The following is a 17,006-nucleotide window of genomic DNA, read 5'->3' on the forward strand; positions in this document are numbered from 1 at the left end:
ACTGGCTTGTTCCTGTAGTTCCAGCTACTCAGGAGGCTGAGGTGGGAGGATCGCTTGACCCCAAGAGCTCGAGGTTACAGTGAACTATGATCCCCACTGCACTTCAGCCTGGGCAACAGCGTGAGACCTCAACTCTAAAAACAAAACAAAACAAAAAAACTGTCATGAAATAAAAGAATCATAACTGTTTCCTTAAGCAGAATATAACCAACTACACCTTATTATGAAACTAAAACTTAAAACAACTAGGATAAGAATAAAGTCTGATACAATTTTATAGATAATAAACACTGTAAAAGCAATGAAATGTGTTGCCAAGCACGGTGGCCTCAGCATTGGCAAACATGGTTCTAGCTGTGGGCATGGTATAACCTGCCAGCATGTCCAGCAAGCCAGAAATTCTTTGGATCTTAGTTGTCAAATTTTTTAAATTAGGAAAATGATCATGCTGATCTCTAAGAAAACTGAAACATCTGTTAGCAGTTTACAATTCTATGAAAAATAGAGAATCTCAGCTATAAATCTTAAATGACAAAGGTGGAGGGAATACAACATATTACTCACTTCCTATATACAAATATCAAAACTCTAATTGAAATACTAAGGATGAGTAAGTGATCGCTCATCACTCTCCACGCTATGAGTAACAAAATCCCCTTGAACATTTTTAGCAGAATCTCCATCTTCTTCCAAGTGTTTGGTTTCTTTTCCAGTCCTTCCCTACTGCCAGCACCTGTTCTGCTACCTAAAATAAGGCATGTTTAAATGAATAAATGCTTGCTGAATGGGCAACATCTTCCAGGAAGGAAAATTCCTCACTTCCTATGCAGAGGCAGGAAAAAGAAGAACAAGAAAGTTATCTCCCTAGGTACAGCTGACCAGCAGGTCAAACAGGTTAAACACTGAGCTAACAAAAAAATAGTGATAAATAAGAATTATTCACTCCATTTCTTATTAGCTTATCTTTGTCATTTCCAAACACCATCTTGAACATAATATATCAATTTATCAGGAGACCATAAACCAGGAATTATATCCAAATCTATCCACTGGCTGCTTTATTTCCCCCACCATAAAATAACGTCTCTAAAACTCAAACCTAAAAGGCTTAATTAAGTAGAACTATCAGTTTTAATATTGTCAAGCAAAATAACATTTCTAATGCAGTAACCCAGTGAAAAGTGAACGTTTACACTAGAATGGGTAATCTCAGGATGGCTCAGAGAATTGTTCTCTGTACGTAAGCAGTTAAGCTCTCAGAATTTGAAGTTTATTAAGCTAAATGGCTTGATTCTTTTTAGCATTTCTTGAATATGTACTTTTGAATCCAATCTGATTCAAACCTTTAGACTTCCGCTGAAAAGAGATCAAAGTTGTGTCAATTTTGCAGACATTGTCTTGCATACGAGGGAACTGAGAACCACAGCGAGACTCAGGACTGGAGATGAGTTAGACTGCAGTGTAGCGAAGACCAGTGAGTGAGAACTTTTGCGGCAGAGCTGTTTTTAGAATTCTGGAATGGGATTTAATCAGTACTTCAGCATGAATCTAAGGAACTTTACCTGTTTAAGTACAAAATAAAAGTCAACGTAAGAGCCAATATTGAAGAATGTGAACCTTAAATGGTAGCTCTTCATTTGCATTCAAGAATAATTTTCGTGCAGCAATCACCCCCACCTGGCCGCACCAAAAAGAGTAAGAAACTTAAGCTCGAACATAAAGCAATGAAAAGGCCACAGCCATGTTGAAAATAGCATTACTAGGATCCAAGGAATAACGCAAAAGTAAGGCAATGTAAGAAGTTTTTCAGGCATTTCCATTTTCAAAAAACATCCTGAGAGATCCTTTTAAAACCTGGTAGCATTTAAAACTAGACTTATAAAATACAGCAACCCAAAAATCACTTTGATTTATGTGCCAAAATCAATACACTTAACCATGCAATATATATATAACTGACTTATGTGTAATTAACATACCCCAAACCACTAATTTCATTAAAATAGAACTAAATGCTTGTATTGTAAAATATAAAAATAACAGATTGACACAATAACAAACACCTATTTATTATATTAAATACAAGCCTGAAATGTTAAGTACAAATTACAGATTCCAAGAAATTACATTTCACATCCCAAAATGTCCTGTTGGTGCTTTGACAACTAAAACAATGTTTTAGAAAGATTTTATTTCAGATCCTAAAAAATAGCAACAACTTGGGGATAAAAATAAGTAAAATCCAAAACTTCAAAGTTTATTCCAAATTCTTTTGAATCCCTATGGTGGCTGTAATCAGTTTTTAAATGTTCATAGCTTCAAGGAATGTGAATATCACAGTTTATATGAATTTCTGCCTAGGAAGCCCAGCAATGTTACACAGTAGTTTCATGTTTCCATAATCCAGTCCTAACATTGCCAGTGCTATCGGTACCGAGCAAGGGTCCCTCCTGCCCATTGCTTTTAATTGGTCCATTCTGAATGGCCAAGTTAAGGCCATAAGATTTCTGCTGATTTTCAAGTTCAACCACAGCTGGCTTCCTTAACGCATCTTTTTTACTACTGGTTGAAACTGGCTTTTCAAAATTTCTGCTGCTTTTGGGAAGTGTGCTACAAGCATCGCTGCTGTCTTGCTGGGGTGGGTTGTACTGTCTCTCTCTGTAGGCTAAATAAGCTCTTCGGCTCCTTGAGTGTCCTTCGTTATTGCCCAGCCGGCTTTTAGGTAAGCCGTTCTGCACGCTTCCTTCCACGCTCGTTGGGACATCATAGGCATATTCTCTCAGGACTGTAAGTCGGCTTGCCCGGTGTCCTTTACTTCTGTTTTTATGGTGGCGGCTTGAGTGCACATTTGTTCGAAACTGAACTTCTAAAGGTGCCACGTGCATTTTAATATCATTGTCCATCGAATGTTCTGTCAGACTATTATCAAGCTGAGGGGTGGAGTTCAAAGGTAAAGAATTGGCATGGCACTGAGCTGCAGCCGCCTGCAAGTTTGTTAATTTGCAGCCCTGGGAGGAATTTTTGAAGCTTGAAGCACTTTTGTTTGTGCATGAAGACTCCGCACTGCTATTGGGGCACTTGGGTGCCTCTCCATTTGTCCCACTAGAGTTGGGGGGCTGGACATTGACTTGCACTGAATACGAGCTCCGTCCTGGGCAGCAAGTCATGATCCATGCAAGTCTAACATCCTCCCTATTAACACAATGGTGGACCATGAAGAATGCACTGAAGCTTAAACATGTGGCTCCAAAAACGAAGCTAAAAACCAAGTCCAAAGGGTAATACAAAGAAATAGCCAAAGCCCCAAACATCCACAGTGCAACATATAAGAGCAAAGTAAGGCTGGCCCCCAAAAGCTGAGAATGAAAAGTGTGCTCATTTTCCAAGGCTGATGTAGAAATCAGAGACAAAGACATTGAATCCTGATGATTTATTTCACCATTTTCATTGGCTGCCAATCTCTGTTGCTCCTCCGTGGGCTCCTTAAGCTCATATTTGCGCTCAGGATGTCTTTTCAACTGAATAAATATGCTCAGAAAGTACATGCAGTTTACAAAAGTGATGAAGCTGGCTGGCCCATAGAAGGCTCCCAAGGAGGGTTCCCATGCCATCCAGCAACTGGAAAAGAAAATGGTAAACCAGATCGATGCTATATGTTTCAACAAATTATTTAAGAAATTGCAATCACCTGTAATGCCTAGAAAATACTTAAAAGAGAAACAACTGGGTGAAGTACACAGAGAATATAAAATACTCACTAGGGTGCATTTGGCCGACTGCCATAATTCTTAATGTTCGCTGCTGCAGTTATGCCGCAAACAATGATGGGGATACCACCACCAATCAGGTAAAATCTAGAAGGAGGAATCAGGAAAAACCACTCATCATTCCATTTCTTAACATGCGTCTCTCATAATATCTCAGTATTTCAAAAGTCATTCCCTGAAGATTAATTATTATCTTTATTCCAGTAATAAGCTGAGAGTTAAGTTCGGGAGGCTGATTTATTAGCAGTAATGTGTTTTTGTTTCGTTTTTTAGATTTCTTGTTTTAAAGCACAAGGTCTAGTAAGTTTCCCAGTAGATGAAAGCTGATCAGCTTCTGCCACCTTGTGGACAGGCAAAGCAACACTCTGCGCCTGCTGGTAGGATTTCAGCTTACTTCAGCTTACTTTTTTTTTTTTGTAGCAGGAACTGGCTTCTTTTAGATTCAGCTGGTGAACTGAAAAATGCCTTAGTTCACACAAAAAATGTAATGACATAGTAATTACTGACTAATGTTCAGCTCAGCCTGCATGTCCCAGGACTGCCCACTGCTGTGTATCTCATCCCCAGTCCACTGAAATTGAGGTAAGGAGGGTATCTGGATCCCAGCAACTTCACAGAGTGCAGAGGCCCTACTTGACCCCTTTTCCAAAGAGAGGTGGGGACAGCAAGGGAAATGATGGTGCAATAAAACTGATTGAAACAGAGCAGTGACTGGTCCTACAAAGAAAAACTCTGTGCTCATCTCTGAGCTCCTTCATCTCTCTGAAAAGAAATTTCCATCCTGGGTGAGTCAGAATCTTAATTTTGTGTTTGCTCCTTCCTGAGACATTGCCCCAAATCTTGCACTGGGTGGATAAACGCAATATCTGTGATACATTTGTCCATATATTGTTTCTTTATCGTACCTAGTTACTAAAATCCTTTAACATGATGTTAGTACTGCTGAAAATTACCCTATAAAACTATAACTCTGCCTTCTATTCCACAGATTAGAAAGATGCCAATAATATGTGACCTTCCCCTTCTTCCTGCTATACTAATTCACATCTGCTTCTTACCTGAAAAGAAAGCATTATTTCCAAAATTAATCTTGGGTCCTATCACCCTCTCTGTCTTCTTTCAACGCCCCCTACCCCCATTCTTGTTATCAAATAACCCTATTTTGCATCTTTAAAATCTTCTCTACTGCTTATTTCTAGCATGCTTCTCTACTGCTTATATATATACTGCTTATATATATATACATGCTTCTCTACTGCTTATATATATACACACACATATACACACGTGTGTATATACATATATGTATATATATACACATATATATATGTGTATATATATATTCATTCAAGTTTCCCCATCTTCTAAAACTTTCCTGGAACTATCACTACTTTTCTCTCTTCCTTCTGCAAACACTGGTACCACGACTTCCTTGCCTTTATCACCTTATTGTCAGCTGTACCCACTTACCACCATGATGCTAAAAATGTCCTCTCTGGGGTCAGAAGAGTCTCATGGGCAAATCTCATGTCCCACCCTCCAGGCAGGCAGCAGTGTTGCTCAGGCTTCCTTAAGCTCAAGGATATGGGGGAAGCAGGGCTAGAGGGCAGAGCTTGAGCTGTCTAATGCAAAGAGGATACTTGTGTGTCATTTGGGGACTGCAGGGTGTTTGAAGCACCAGCTGCCTTTTCCTTAACTCTTTATCTCTCTTCTCAGAACCTTATAGGAATGAACAGCTGCTTAAGGTTAAGATTCCCACGTTTCTGAGCCAAACACCATCATCTCTCATTTCTCTTAATAGAAGTGAGGGAGGTGTCAAATCTCATCCTACAACATAACTCTGGGGCCACAGAGCACCCCTGCTGCTCCTTGTCAAACACAGAACCACTCTCCCGCAAATCTTCCATGTTCTCGGGTGTTCTCTTTCTGCAGCCAAAAATCCAGTGACTTTTTCCATGCCCCATCTATTAAACATTAATAAGGTCCAAGTATCATTCTTTTCTTAACTAACTTCTCCCTGGGAGATCCTATTCATTATCATGGCTTCAATGACCACATAAGGAAATGTCTCCTGCTCCTCCTAGACAATCTCTAGCTTGTCCTCTCTGCTGAGCCCTGGACTTCTAAAAAATGTAAACATTCCACAAGAAAGTACTGATGAGCCTGCCACCCCGTTTCCCCTCTCCATGTCTACCCCGCCCACCTGCCGTTTCTGCTTTTCCTATCTTATTTCTCAGTGGATGGAAACACCCTCTGTCAAGGCACGCTAGCTAGCTAGAATAGACAACTTGCAGCCATCTTCAAATTTCTCTCCCTCACACAACTCTTAAATCCAGCTGGACATCAATCCTAGAGGAACTGCCTCAAGCCTCTCAAACTTATGTCCTCCTCTCTGTTCTCCCTGACACTGTTCAATAACCTCAGCAGAATTCCTTATTCTTGGGAATTCTGATTTATACTCCATAATAGAGCCATAGCTATCCTTCTAAAATGACACCATGTCAGGCCACTCCCTTAGTTAAAAATCTTCAGTGGTTGCCCACATTTTAAATAGGACCCACAAAGGCCTCAAAGCCAGCTTTCATCCTGAATTCCTGCTACTTGACACCAAACATCTGAAGCTCCAGCCAAACCATTCCTCAAGGTTTCCTCAGCTCACTCTTCACTTTTACACTTTGTCCTGATCACAGTAAAGCTCATGCCAGTGGTCCAGCATTTCCTAACAACTCCCCACCCCCAAAATTAATGGCTTCTTTCTTTACATTTTCAAAGAACCCATCTCCACTATGCTTCTCACACAGCGCAGTCAGTGCTCATGCCTGTCTCCTCCTGCAGACTATAAAGTCCCAAAGGGCAAGGAAGTCTTCTCTAAATCCCTGGCCCAGAGCCAGTGACATATCAGGCATTCAACAAGCTTGGTCATCACTGATAGATTTTATTCATCCAGCATGATAATCCATTTACCATTTTTCATATTATAATGGATAGGAAAGACATACAAGTCTTTTTGTCCTTTGCACAGAATAATTAAACTGATACATACTTGAGTATGACATAAGACCTCAAGGAAATAAAAACAGCTGACAGTTTCATAGAGCCGATTATATGGTCAATCCCCTCTTAAGTGATTTGCCCATTTACTCATTTATTCCTCACAACTAGAGGATGGGAGAATCAGCCCCACTTTTGAGATGATCTTGGAAGGCTCAGAGAGGGTACGGAAGTTGTCTGAGGACTCGCAGCGGGAAGGATGCCTAAGCCATTTTCAAAACCAGGCAGTCCTGCGTACAAGTCCGTCCTTTTACTTCCCAAAATTCACTCAGCAATTTTGTTATAATTTATGATTATGCTTCAATGAAAGCAAACAAAACAATTAACCTTTAAGATAATACAACAAAGATATGAGATACCTGAGCATTGGTCTTGGTGGAGGTGGTGGTTCATCAGGATCCTGGCATCTTTTAGCTTTTTTAGTGACTTGTTTGTAGATATTTCGAGCCGTCACTCCTACCCATAGGACTGTGGCAAGGGTGGAATAGTGAAGAATTATCCCAACCTACAAGGAAGATCAAAGAATAAATAAAAGAAAAAAAAATGTTCCTACTAAGGCTTATCTCAAAATTGGTAAGTAACTCAGAAGTCTGATTTGAAAACAGCAGGAAGGCCTATCCTAATAATCAACTCTGTTGCCTGCTAAGGCAACACCGCGTTCTAACAGACACGTGACAGGGAATCACGTTTCTCAAATAACACAAAACCAACAATTGGCTCTAGGAAGCCCACAAACTACCATTTATACCAAAGATGACCTTTAATACAGGACAGAACTGGCTCCTGGACATTAAACCAAAAGTGTGTTTTTCATAGATGCGACATTATACATTAGAGTTCATTTTTTCTTTTTTTTTTTTTTTTTTTTTTTGAGACAGAGCCTTGCTCTGTCACCCAGGCTAGAGTGCTGCAGTGTGATCTCAGCTCACTGCAACCTCTGCCTCCTGGGTTCAAGCAATTCTCCTGCCTCAGCCTCCTGAGTAGCTGGGATTACAGGTACACACCACCATGCCTGGCTAATTTTTGTATTTTTAGTAGAGAGAGGGTTTTGCCATGTTGGCCAGGCTGGTCTCAAACTCCTGACCTCAGGTGATCCATCTGCTTCAGCCTCCAAAAGTGCTGGGATTACAGGCATAAGCCACCACGCCCGGCCTAGAGTCTATTTTCTAACACTCTTTTTAAGGAGGAATATATAGAGGGCACAGGTTAACTACAGGGTGAAGGCCACCGCACACACAGAAAAAGTTCCAGAGTAAGAGACCTGAGATATAATTCAGAGCTTCTACACATTGTAGCAGTCACAAAGCAATATAATAATATATTGATGGTTAAGAGGGTGAACTCAGAAATGAAATTTTCCTTGATTTTTAAACTGGTATTCACCTCTTACCTGCTGGGTGACCTGAGCAAAGTCACGTAAGACCTAAAGTGCTGGCTTCCTCACTTGGGAACCGAGAATAATATAAAAGTACTGTAAGGTTAAGTAAGATGGTCCACATTAAGCATTTAGCAAATCGCCCAGTATGTGACAAGCAATTAGCAGAAATAACTATATTATTACTTATTAAGAATGTGATTTTGAGGAAATAATGCGACCTCTCTGAAATTAACTTTCCTCAATTTAATAGTGGAAAATTATCAATCGCCACCTCTAGGGGTTTCGTAGGAATTGAATGGACACAATACAAGGGATATAATAGGTGCTCAGTAAGTATAGGATAACCGCAATATATGCAAATGATATACACTTAAGTTTCTATTTATCACATGACCTGTATATGAAGCAACTCTAGTTGAGGATGAAATTCTAGATGAAGATGTGAGGAAATGAGAGAGGCTGAAATTTTAGTTTAAGAAAAGTAAATGTCATATGTCACTGGAGTATCAAGGACATAATCCAGCTTTCTTAACCAGTAACTTGCTCTTTTTTTTAATCACTGCTTTTTTATATAATTATTACAGCTAAGATTCTATTAATGAAATTCCAAGAAAAAATCTGTCATTCTAAAGGGATGCCTCTCCAACCTCAAGAAAATCAAAGGTCGATAATAAAAACATGGACCACTGTCCAGAGTTTATTTTAATGAGAACCAATCTGCAGCAATCACTTGGTGACCTGAAAGCCCAAATCTTATTTTGCAGGAGAAAGCCAGGGTGGTCCCTCTCCAGATAAACCTTGCGATGGCTCTGAGGTGCTGGGAGGGGGGATCACGTTTGGCCCAACTACAAACGTCAAAAATGATCTTAAAGAGAAAAGTGGCTGCATGGTTCCCATTAGTTTTGCTGACTGTGCTGTGAAAGCAAAATTTATAGACAGAAGTGGAACAGAAAGCATAAAATAACCCTTTGAGCTATCTAAAGTCATACCAAATATTGTAAGTAAAAATAGTACAAATGAATTTGATGCATAGAAACCAATAAATTCAAAACAAATCAGATGCTAACTCAAAATGGTCAACTCTACTATTGCTGGAGGTGTCTCTAACACAAAGGTCAAAAGAATGAGGTAGGGCTCTAAAATACAAAAGTAAAAATATAGGTTAAAAGTAACTCCCACATAGGAGGTGTCAAACAAAAAATTTTCTACAGGGAACAAAACACATCTCTAGGCACTGAAGTGTTTTCCATGGCATTTCTAAATTTCCAGAGGAGGTTTACTCTTAAAGATACTGAAGCATGATTATTACCAATAGTGGAATTTCAGGGGTATGATGACATCTGCTAACACAGGAAAGCAAATCACTAAATAGTCTACAAATTTCAGAAAAAATGAGTGATTAAAATCTAGTAGGAAAGATTTTTTAATCTTTTGGAATGTAGTACTTCCTATTGTATTCTCCATCTGACACTTCGTCTACATGAAATACAACCTTGCTATCACATTTTCTTCCAAATAAATCAGAGATGTACATGGCAATTCTGTATACTGTCTAGAAGTAATCTAATTCATAAGGCATGTAAATAATTACTATTATTAACTAATGTTAAATGAAGTAGATTATTACTCAAGAAAGCCACCTTACCTCGGGACATTAATTTCCAAACTTGTAAAATGGGTATAAAATAATTATCCTAAAAAGTTCCACTCTATGTATTTGTTATCTAACTGTAAACTCTCACATACTAGAGTTCACTTAACCACCAATATGCCTACAGCAGTGCATCATGCATAACAACTGTGCCAAAAAATAAACTTTATGATGAAGCATATAGATGATGAATATGTAAACAATTAAAATGTTAACAGCTTCCATTAATAAATGCCTGCTATGTATCCAAAAACATATTCTTGCATGTGATTTCACTTTATCCTTTTATCATCACCATTAGGTCAGTGTTAACCTTGAGATATGAAAACAGAGGCTAAGACTGAGAGAAGTCATCCACCAGAGATTACACGGTCAGTAGCACGGCTGTGATTCAAACTGAAGTTAGATGGTTCCAAAGCCCTTGCCCGTTCTACTCTCCTACGCTGCCCACTACTAAGTACTAAAGCAGAGTGATGGGGGCTGAGAGGCACTTGGAATCAAACGGACTAGCATTTGAATCATGCCTCTGCCACCTAATGGTCCTAGTGACTTAGGAAAAGTTATTTCAGTTGTCTATGATTCAGTTTATATAGTTATAAAATACACAAAGAAAAACTACCTCCTAGGGTTAATATGAAAGTTGAGACATAAAACATGCACAGTAGTTGACAAGTAGAATGGTCTTAATATTCACTGATTAGATTTTTCCAAATACATCTCTTGTGCCATTGCAGCAATCCTCTACATAACAGCTCTCAAGGCCACCTAACAAGGGCAGCTGGCACTATATTTAATAAATTCAATCATGCAGTGGTGGAGCAACAAGGTATCTTAGCTAAGATCCAGCTGAATCCTTTTACAGCATAGCTAAGAAAACCAAGGACCAAAAAATTAATGACCAATTATTTGGCAGTGTATCATGAACCAGAACACAGATCCCTTCCACACTTGAGTCAATGGCCCTTGCACTTCGTCACTCAACTTCTTATTTCTCCTTCCGCACCTTTAGCAAAAGAGAGTTAAAGGCCGTAGAAAGCACCTAAGGTCCTACCTGAAATGAATTTAGGGACCAAAGTGAGAAGTACCTGGCTGGTAGCACCTTTAATAACCTCAACCAATCACTGTGTGGGAAGAAACTACATTACAACCCATTTATACTGTTCATAAACTATGTAAGCTCACAAAGGGAGATAATAAAGACAAACTGCACATAAAAACATGTACACGTGAGGGCTCAGGTTTTGAGAGGGAAGAACCTTAACAATCATTTAACTTAACTAGCCTGACCCATTTTATAGAAGAAACATTAAGCCCTACTAGGTTAAGGGACTATTCACATAAGCTGTTCTGGCAGACACAAAATTAGAACCTAGCTACTAGGATCTGGAATTCTAGGTTAGTCCTTTTTGCATTCTACGACTCTGCTCTCGGCCAGTGATTACCTGAATTGAGTATTACAGTGACAAAGTGAAGCAAGGAATGTCTGAGTCAGAAATATAAGAATGATGCTATGTCTTTCATCAAAGGGAAACACCTTATAAACATAGAAGAGAACGACAGTGAAACATCTAGACTTGCCTTTCCCTTTTCTTTTGTAAACCTTTAACGGCATTTGTTCTTGAAGCCCTAAAAACCCATTGCAATTCCTCTCTTTTTCCATTTAGAAATGGTAGAAAATTCCACTCAGGATAATGAAAGGCAGTCATCTTTACAATGGCATCTCTCCATTCATTTCCTTAGTGAAATAAATTTATGTGTCTGCTTCAAGAAATCAATGAATACTTTTAGATACAATGAAGACCTTTATTGCCAATGTGTGCTGAGTACTGTCCTAATAGAGTCAAAATGGCTCCAGGTTTGAATGCATTCTAATGCGCAGACAGAGGCTTCTTTTTGTTCATTCACCCAGTAAACATTTGCTCAGCACCTACTATGGGTCAGGCCTTGTGCTGGTCCCTGGATAAGCACCAGTGAATCAACTACTGTAATTCTTTTTTTTTTTTTTTTTTTTTTTGAGATGGAGTCTCTCTCTGTCACCAGGCAGGAGTGCCGTGGTGCAATCTCAGCTCACTGCAACCTCCGCCTCCCAGGTTCAAGCAATTCTCCTTCCTCAGCCTCCCGAGTAGCTGGGACTACAGGCGAGCGCCACTATGCCCAGCTAATGTTTGTACTTTTAGCGGAGATGGGGTTTCACCATGTTGGCCAGAATGGTCTCGATCTCTTGACCTCGTAATCCACCTGCCTCAGCCTCCCAAAGTTCAACTACTATAATTCTTATGCTTGTAGAGCTTGGAGTCCAGGGAGAGCTTAGAGTTCAGAGATAGTAAATAGTAAATCATAAAGTTTCATAGGCAGCATGGAATTTTAGTAAGGACCTGATACGGTTTAGTTGTGTCCCCACCCAAATCTTGAATTGTAGCTCCCATAATTCTCATCTGTCGTGGGAAGGACCCAGTGGGAGGTAACTGAATCATGAGGGTGGGTCTTTCCTGAGCTGTTCTTGCGATAGTGAATAACTTTCATGAGATCTGATGGTTTTATAAAGGGGATTTCCCCTGCACATGCTCTCTCTTGCCTGCTGCCACAAAAGACATGATTTTGCTCTTCCTTTGCCTTCCACCATGATTGTGAGGCCTCCCCAGCCATGTGGAACTGTGGATCAATTAAACCTCTTTCCTTTATAAATTACCCAGTCTCGGGTATGTCTTTATTAGCAGCATGAAAACAGAATAATACAGGTCCACAAAATAACACTGGGGGATACAGGAACAGAATCTCTGAAACAGTAATGATAAAGTAAGACCTGCAAGATAAGTGGGAGTCAGCCACATGAAGAAGGGGAGAAAGACTGAGAACACAGAGGAGCTATCTTCTACACATGGATGTAGCTGATCTGAGACCCATCATCTGACTTCTTGTAGGCAGTTTGTTTACAGATGTGTAGTAACAGCCTAAAACAAAAATATATCACACAGATAAGACATAATTTTATCAACAATACTAATATAATAGTGGTAACAGGTAACATTTATTAAACAGTATATGCCTGGTACTCTTGAGAAGCTTGAGTCATTTAATCCTCTCAACAACTGTTACACATACACATTTTAAATTGGATCTCAGGTATACAATATTGGATTAATCATAAGCCACAGTATCATGACACAGTCTAATGAGTGGGCCCAGCACAACCTGCCTTTATTCAGTTAGTTATTGTTAATAGTATGATAAGTACATAAGAATCTACCAGCAAGACACAAGGTAGGACCTTGTCAATAACCTGTTAACTAATCATATGACTCCCTCATCACAGGTAACTATCACCCTATTATATCCTCTGTATCATCACCCTATATCCTCTGTTCATCACTCCCTTGCTTTCTCTTTTATAGTTTTATTGCACCTATTTTTTGTTAAAGTGGGCTATTTTAGTGATTTCTACCTTCATTAAAAAAAAACAAATGGTGAATGTTAATTTATAGGACTTACTTTTCAACTTTTCACTTAAAACTAATTTGTGCTCTGCATTGCTATAATTCATTGGTTCTGACTCTTGTATAATACCACAGGGTTTGTTTGTTCACTCTCTCTGTGTTGGGCATTTGGGTTGCTTCCAGGTTTTTGATATTGCATATAGTGCTTCAATGAATATTCATATCCATGCTCATATTCATGTGCACACAGGCAAGGTTACTCTGAGTACAGGAGTGGGGCTGCTGGGTTCCAGGGTACGTGAACACGTAACTATAGAAGGCAATGCCTCTCAGGGGACGTCCACTTACATTCCCACCAACTATGTAAAAGGATCCTGTGAGTCCACATGTTCATCAAGACTTGGCATTATCAGGCTTAACTTCTGCTGACGGAAAAGGCATAAAATGGTAACTAATCATTTTCATTGGCATCTCCATGACCCCCATGCTGTTGAACATTTCTGCACACATGTGCTGAATCTGTGTGTTCGCTCTTCTACAACATGCTCATCCATTCTCCTACTTTTTCTTCTGACTTGTTGTGATGTTCTCACTGATTAGTTACTGATATATTTTTTACTCGAATGCTGTTAGTTGTATGGATTGTAAACAGATTCCTCCAATTTGTAACTTATCTTTTCAGCTTCTTTAAGGGCTCTTGATAAACAAGTTCTTATTTTTAGTCAAAATTACTTTTTTCTAGTGGATGCCTTTCACTGTCTTATTGGACTTCCTTATCTTAAGGTCTCCAACTTTTTTTTAAAGGGTTTTAAGATTTCGGTTTGGATATGTAAGTATTTAAACCACCTAGAGTTGACTTTTTTTTTTTTTTTTATGTGGCATGAGGTATAGACCCAGTTTAATCTTTTTCCAAATGGATTTTCTCCAGCTCCGTTTACTGAATGGTGGTCTCTCTTCCCCAGCTGACAAGGCACATCCCCTCTGTTGTATGTCAAAGTTCCCACGGGTCTGCCTCTGGACTCTCTATTCTATCCCATTGGCCAATTTATCTCTGCCTACTGCTAATACCACACTGGTTTCACTTCCATAGCCTCATAAACCCTGATGACTAGAAGACAGTCTTCCGGCTCTGCTCCTCTTTTTTATTAGTGTCTTGTCTTTCTTTGGTCATTTATTTTCACATAAATTTAAAAATCATCTTATTGAGTTTCATAAAAAATTCTACAAATTAATCTTAAAAGGAATTGCCATCTGGCTAATATTAAGTCTTCCTATCCTTTGACCTATTATATCTTACCATTTATTTAGGTCTTCTCTAGTACATATTTTAATTTTACCCGTAAATCTTGAACATTTTTCATTATTTCTAGATACTTGATCGTCTTTGACACTATGTAAATGCTACCTTCTCATTATGCTTTCTCATAGTTGTATTTCTGCACACTAGCAGTCGCTCTTTGCTAAACGTTCCTATTAATTCTAATAATTTGTGTAAATTACTTCAGTTTTTTAATATAAATAATCACATCATCCAACAACTCGATTATCATTCCCAATTTATAGGTGAGAAAACTGAGACACAGAAGGATTACACATTAAAATCAAAATCTCAAAAAGATACCTGCACTCTTGTGTTCCCTGAAGCATTACTCACAGTAGCCAAGAGATAGAAACAACTTGTATGTCCATCAACGACAAACAGATAAAGAAAATGTGGTCTCTACATACAATGGAATATTATTCAGCCATAAAAAAGAGGAAAATCATATTCACCAACATAGATGAACCTTGAAACATTATGCTAAATGAAATAAGTAAGTCAATGAAGGACAAATACTGCATGATTCCACTTATATGAGGTATCTGAAGTAGTCCTAACTCATAGAAGCCAAGAAGAGAATGGTGACTGCCATAAGATTGGGGGAGAAGAAGAAAGGGGTCATTGTTCAATGCATACCGAGTTTCAATTATACAAGATGAAAAGTTCTAGGTATCTGCTGTACAATGTTGTGCTTCCAGGGAACAATACTGTACTGTACAGTGAACAATTTGTTTACAGAGATCACATGTTATATATTTTTTTAATTACAGTTTTAAAAGCAAACAAAAGAAAAAAAAAGGTTAAACAGATCGCCCATAGAAACACAGCCGATAAATGGTAAACTGAAATCCAAATCCAGGCAGCCTGAACTTTCAATTACTACATTCTACTTCTTGCTATCATGCATGTGAAAAACAATATACAAACAAAGAAATAAAATGTTACATATTTTCTATTCATAGATTGAAGAATTTCCATTTTTATATTTATGCTGCAAGAAAACTGTTCACTAAGGCTACATATGTAATAATTTATTGGAAATTAAGAGTAAGATATTTTTAAATTCTTCATATTTATCTAACCTAGTGTCATTTTTATATCTTTATGATTAACTCTTTTTCTAATTTTTGTTTTCATCAACACATAAAATAATTTTTAAAATTCTATCAGAAAATGTCACTTCTCTTTCAGCCAAAGTCAGAATTTCATACATTTTAAAAATAAGTAATAGGCATTGTAATAATAGCCATAAGATGTAACACTAAATTCCCAATGATAAAGGGATGAGCTGTTTAAGTTATATACTCAGTTGCAAAATGGTAATTTAGAACAGGAAGTAAACTGGCAGATTGTTTAAGTGACAGACAATAAATTTAACTTTAATCAGTTAAAGAAAAGGTATTAAAGAATGATTTTTTCTTTTTATAGTTAATGAAATTATTTTCTAACACCAGTAATTTTTTCCATTTCATTTTTTCACTCTGACTTACTGCTTGGCAGACGCTGGCATTCCTGGTCTGGGTTATTCCTCCCACAAAGACCACACAGGTTAGGAAAATATGAAAGCACAAGTTCACAAGCATGTGCCAGCTCTTGAGGCTGATTCTAATCAAACTGTTTAAAGAAGAGAGAAAATGTTAATATTCAGTCTAGTACATAAGAAGAAGAAAACTATGATGTTCATCTTAAGTTAATTCCAACTTCATCAAAGGCAAAAGTTAAATATTTGATATTTAAACATTTAACAAACATATACTACCAGACACACACAAATACACACACGCACAGATCTGAGACATCATTTAACTCGATCTAGTTTCTTAACATTTAACTTTATGCACTTAAAAAGCCATTTATAGAACCACTGCACCCACTAAATGCTAAAGAAATTCTCCACAATAAGAAATGCATGGGCTTTTGTTACTAGGATGTCTTAAGACGACTGGATTATCTGCTTGGCCACCTAGAGATTTCTGCAACATGCCAATGGGTCTTTTTTTGACCCACTGGTGCAGGTCTAAACACTCAATGCATTTCTTCCTGGACTTCCATAATAAAATGTTGAAGTCTTTCTTTTTTTTAAATATATATCAAAATCTCCTTTTGTTTCTTAACTAAATGTCAAGAAATGCCATATACATCTAGCTTAAACAGGAAAATACATTCTAGCAGAACGTTTTGTAAAGTGAATTTCTGCTTAGCGAATCCTTTTAGTTCATTATTTCCTACCACAAAATAAAAGTTTCTATAGCTTTGCCTCCAATTAACAAAAAACGTATCCCATGCTTAAATGCCACAAATTTTCTTAAAAATGTCATCTATAAAATAAAGAATATCATAATAGGCAAAAAGTCATAAAATAAGAGCAATAATACAGTCTGATACCTAGAGATACCCCTTTAGG

At 38.1% G+C, this 17,006-nt stretch overlaps 1 protein-coding gene across 2 annotated transcripts in view; it reads right to left on the reverse strand.

The window, feature by feature from the left end:
* Positions 1-2,044: 2,044 nt before the first annotated feature.
* Positions 2,045-17,006, reverse strand: part of ADGRA3 (adhesion G protein-coupled receptor A3) — a 127,945-nt gene continuing 112,983 nt past the window's right edge. For both annotated transcript variants that reach the window (XM_002814636.4, XM_063723340.1), the window contains 4 exons: positions 16,093-16,216; positions 7,178-7,323; positions 3,759-3,854; positions 2,045-3,618 (listed from right to left, as the gene is read on the reverse strand). In XM_002814636.4, coding sequence (XP_002814682.4) covers positions 2,376-3,618; positions 3,759-3,854; positions 7,178-7,323; positions 16,093-16,216 — 1,609 coding nt within the window. In that variant the 3' untranslated portion in view covers positions 2,045-2,375. The remainder of the gene's footprint in view (positions 3,619-3,758; positions 3,855-7,177; positions 7,324-16,092; positions 16,217-17,006) is intronic.

This window comes from Pongo abelii, chromosome 3, assembly GCF_028885655.2.
Source record: "Pongo abelii isolate AG06213 chromosome 3, NHGRI_mPonAbe1-v2.0_pri, whole genome shotgun sequence".
In the NCBI taxonomy this organism is placed as follows: Eukaryota; Metazoa; Chordata; class Mammalia; order Primates; family Hominidae; genus Pongo; species Pongo abelii.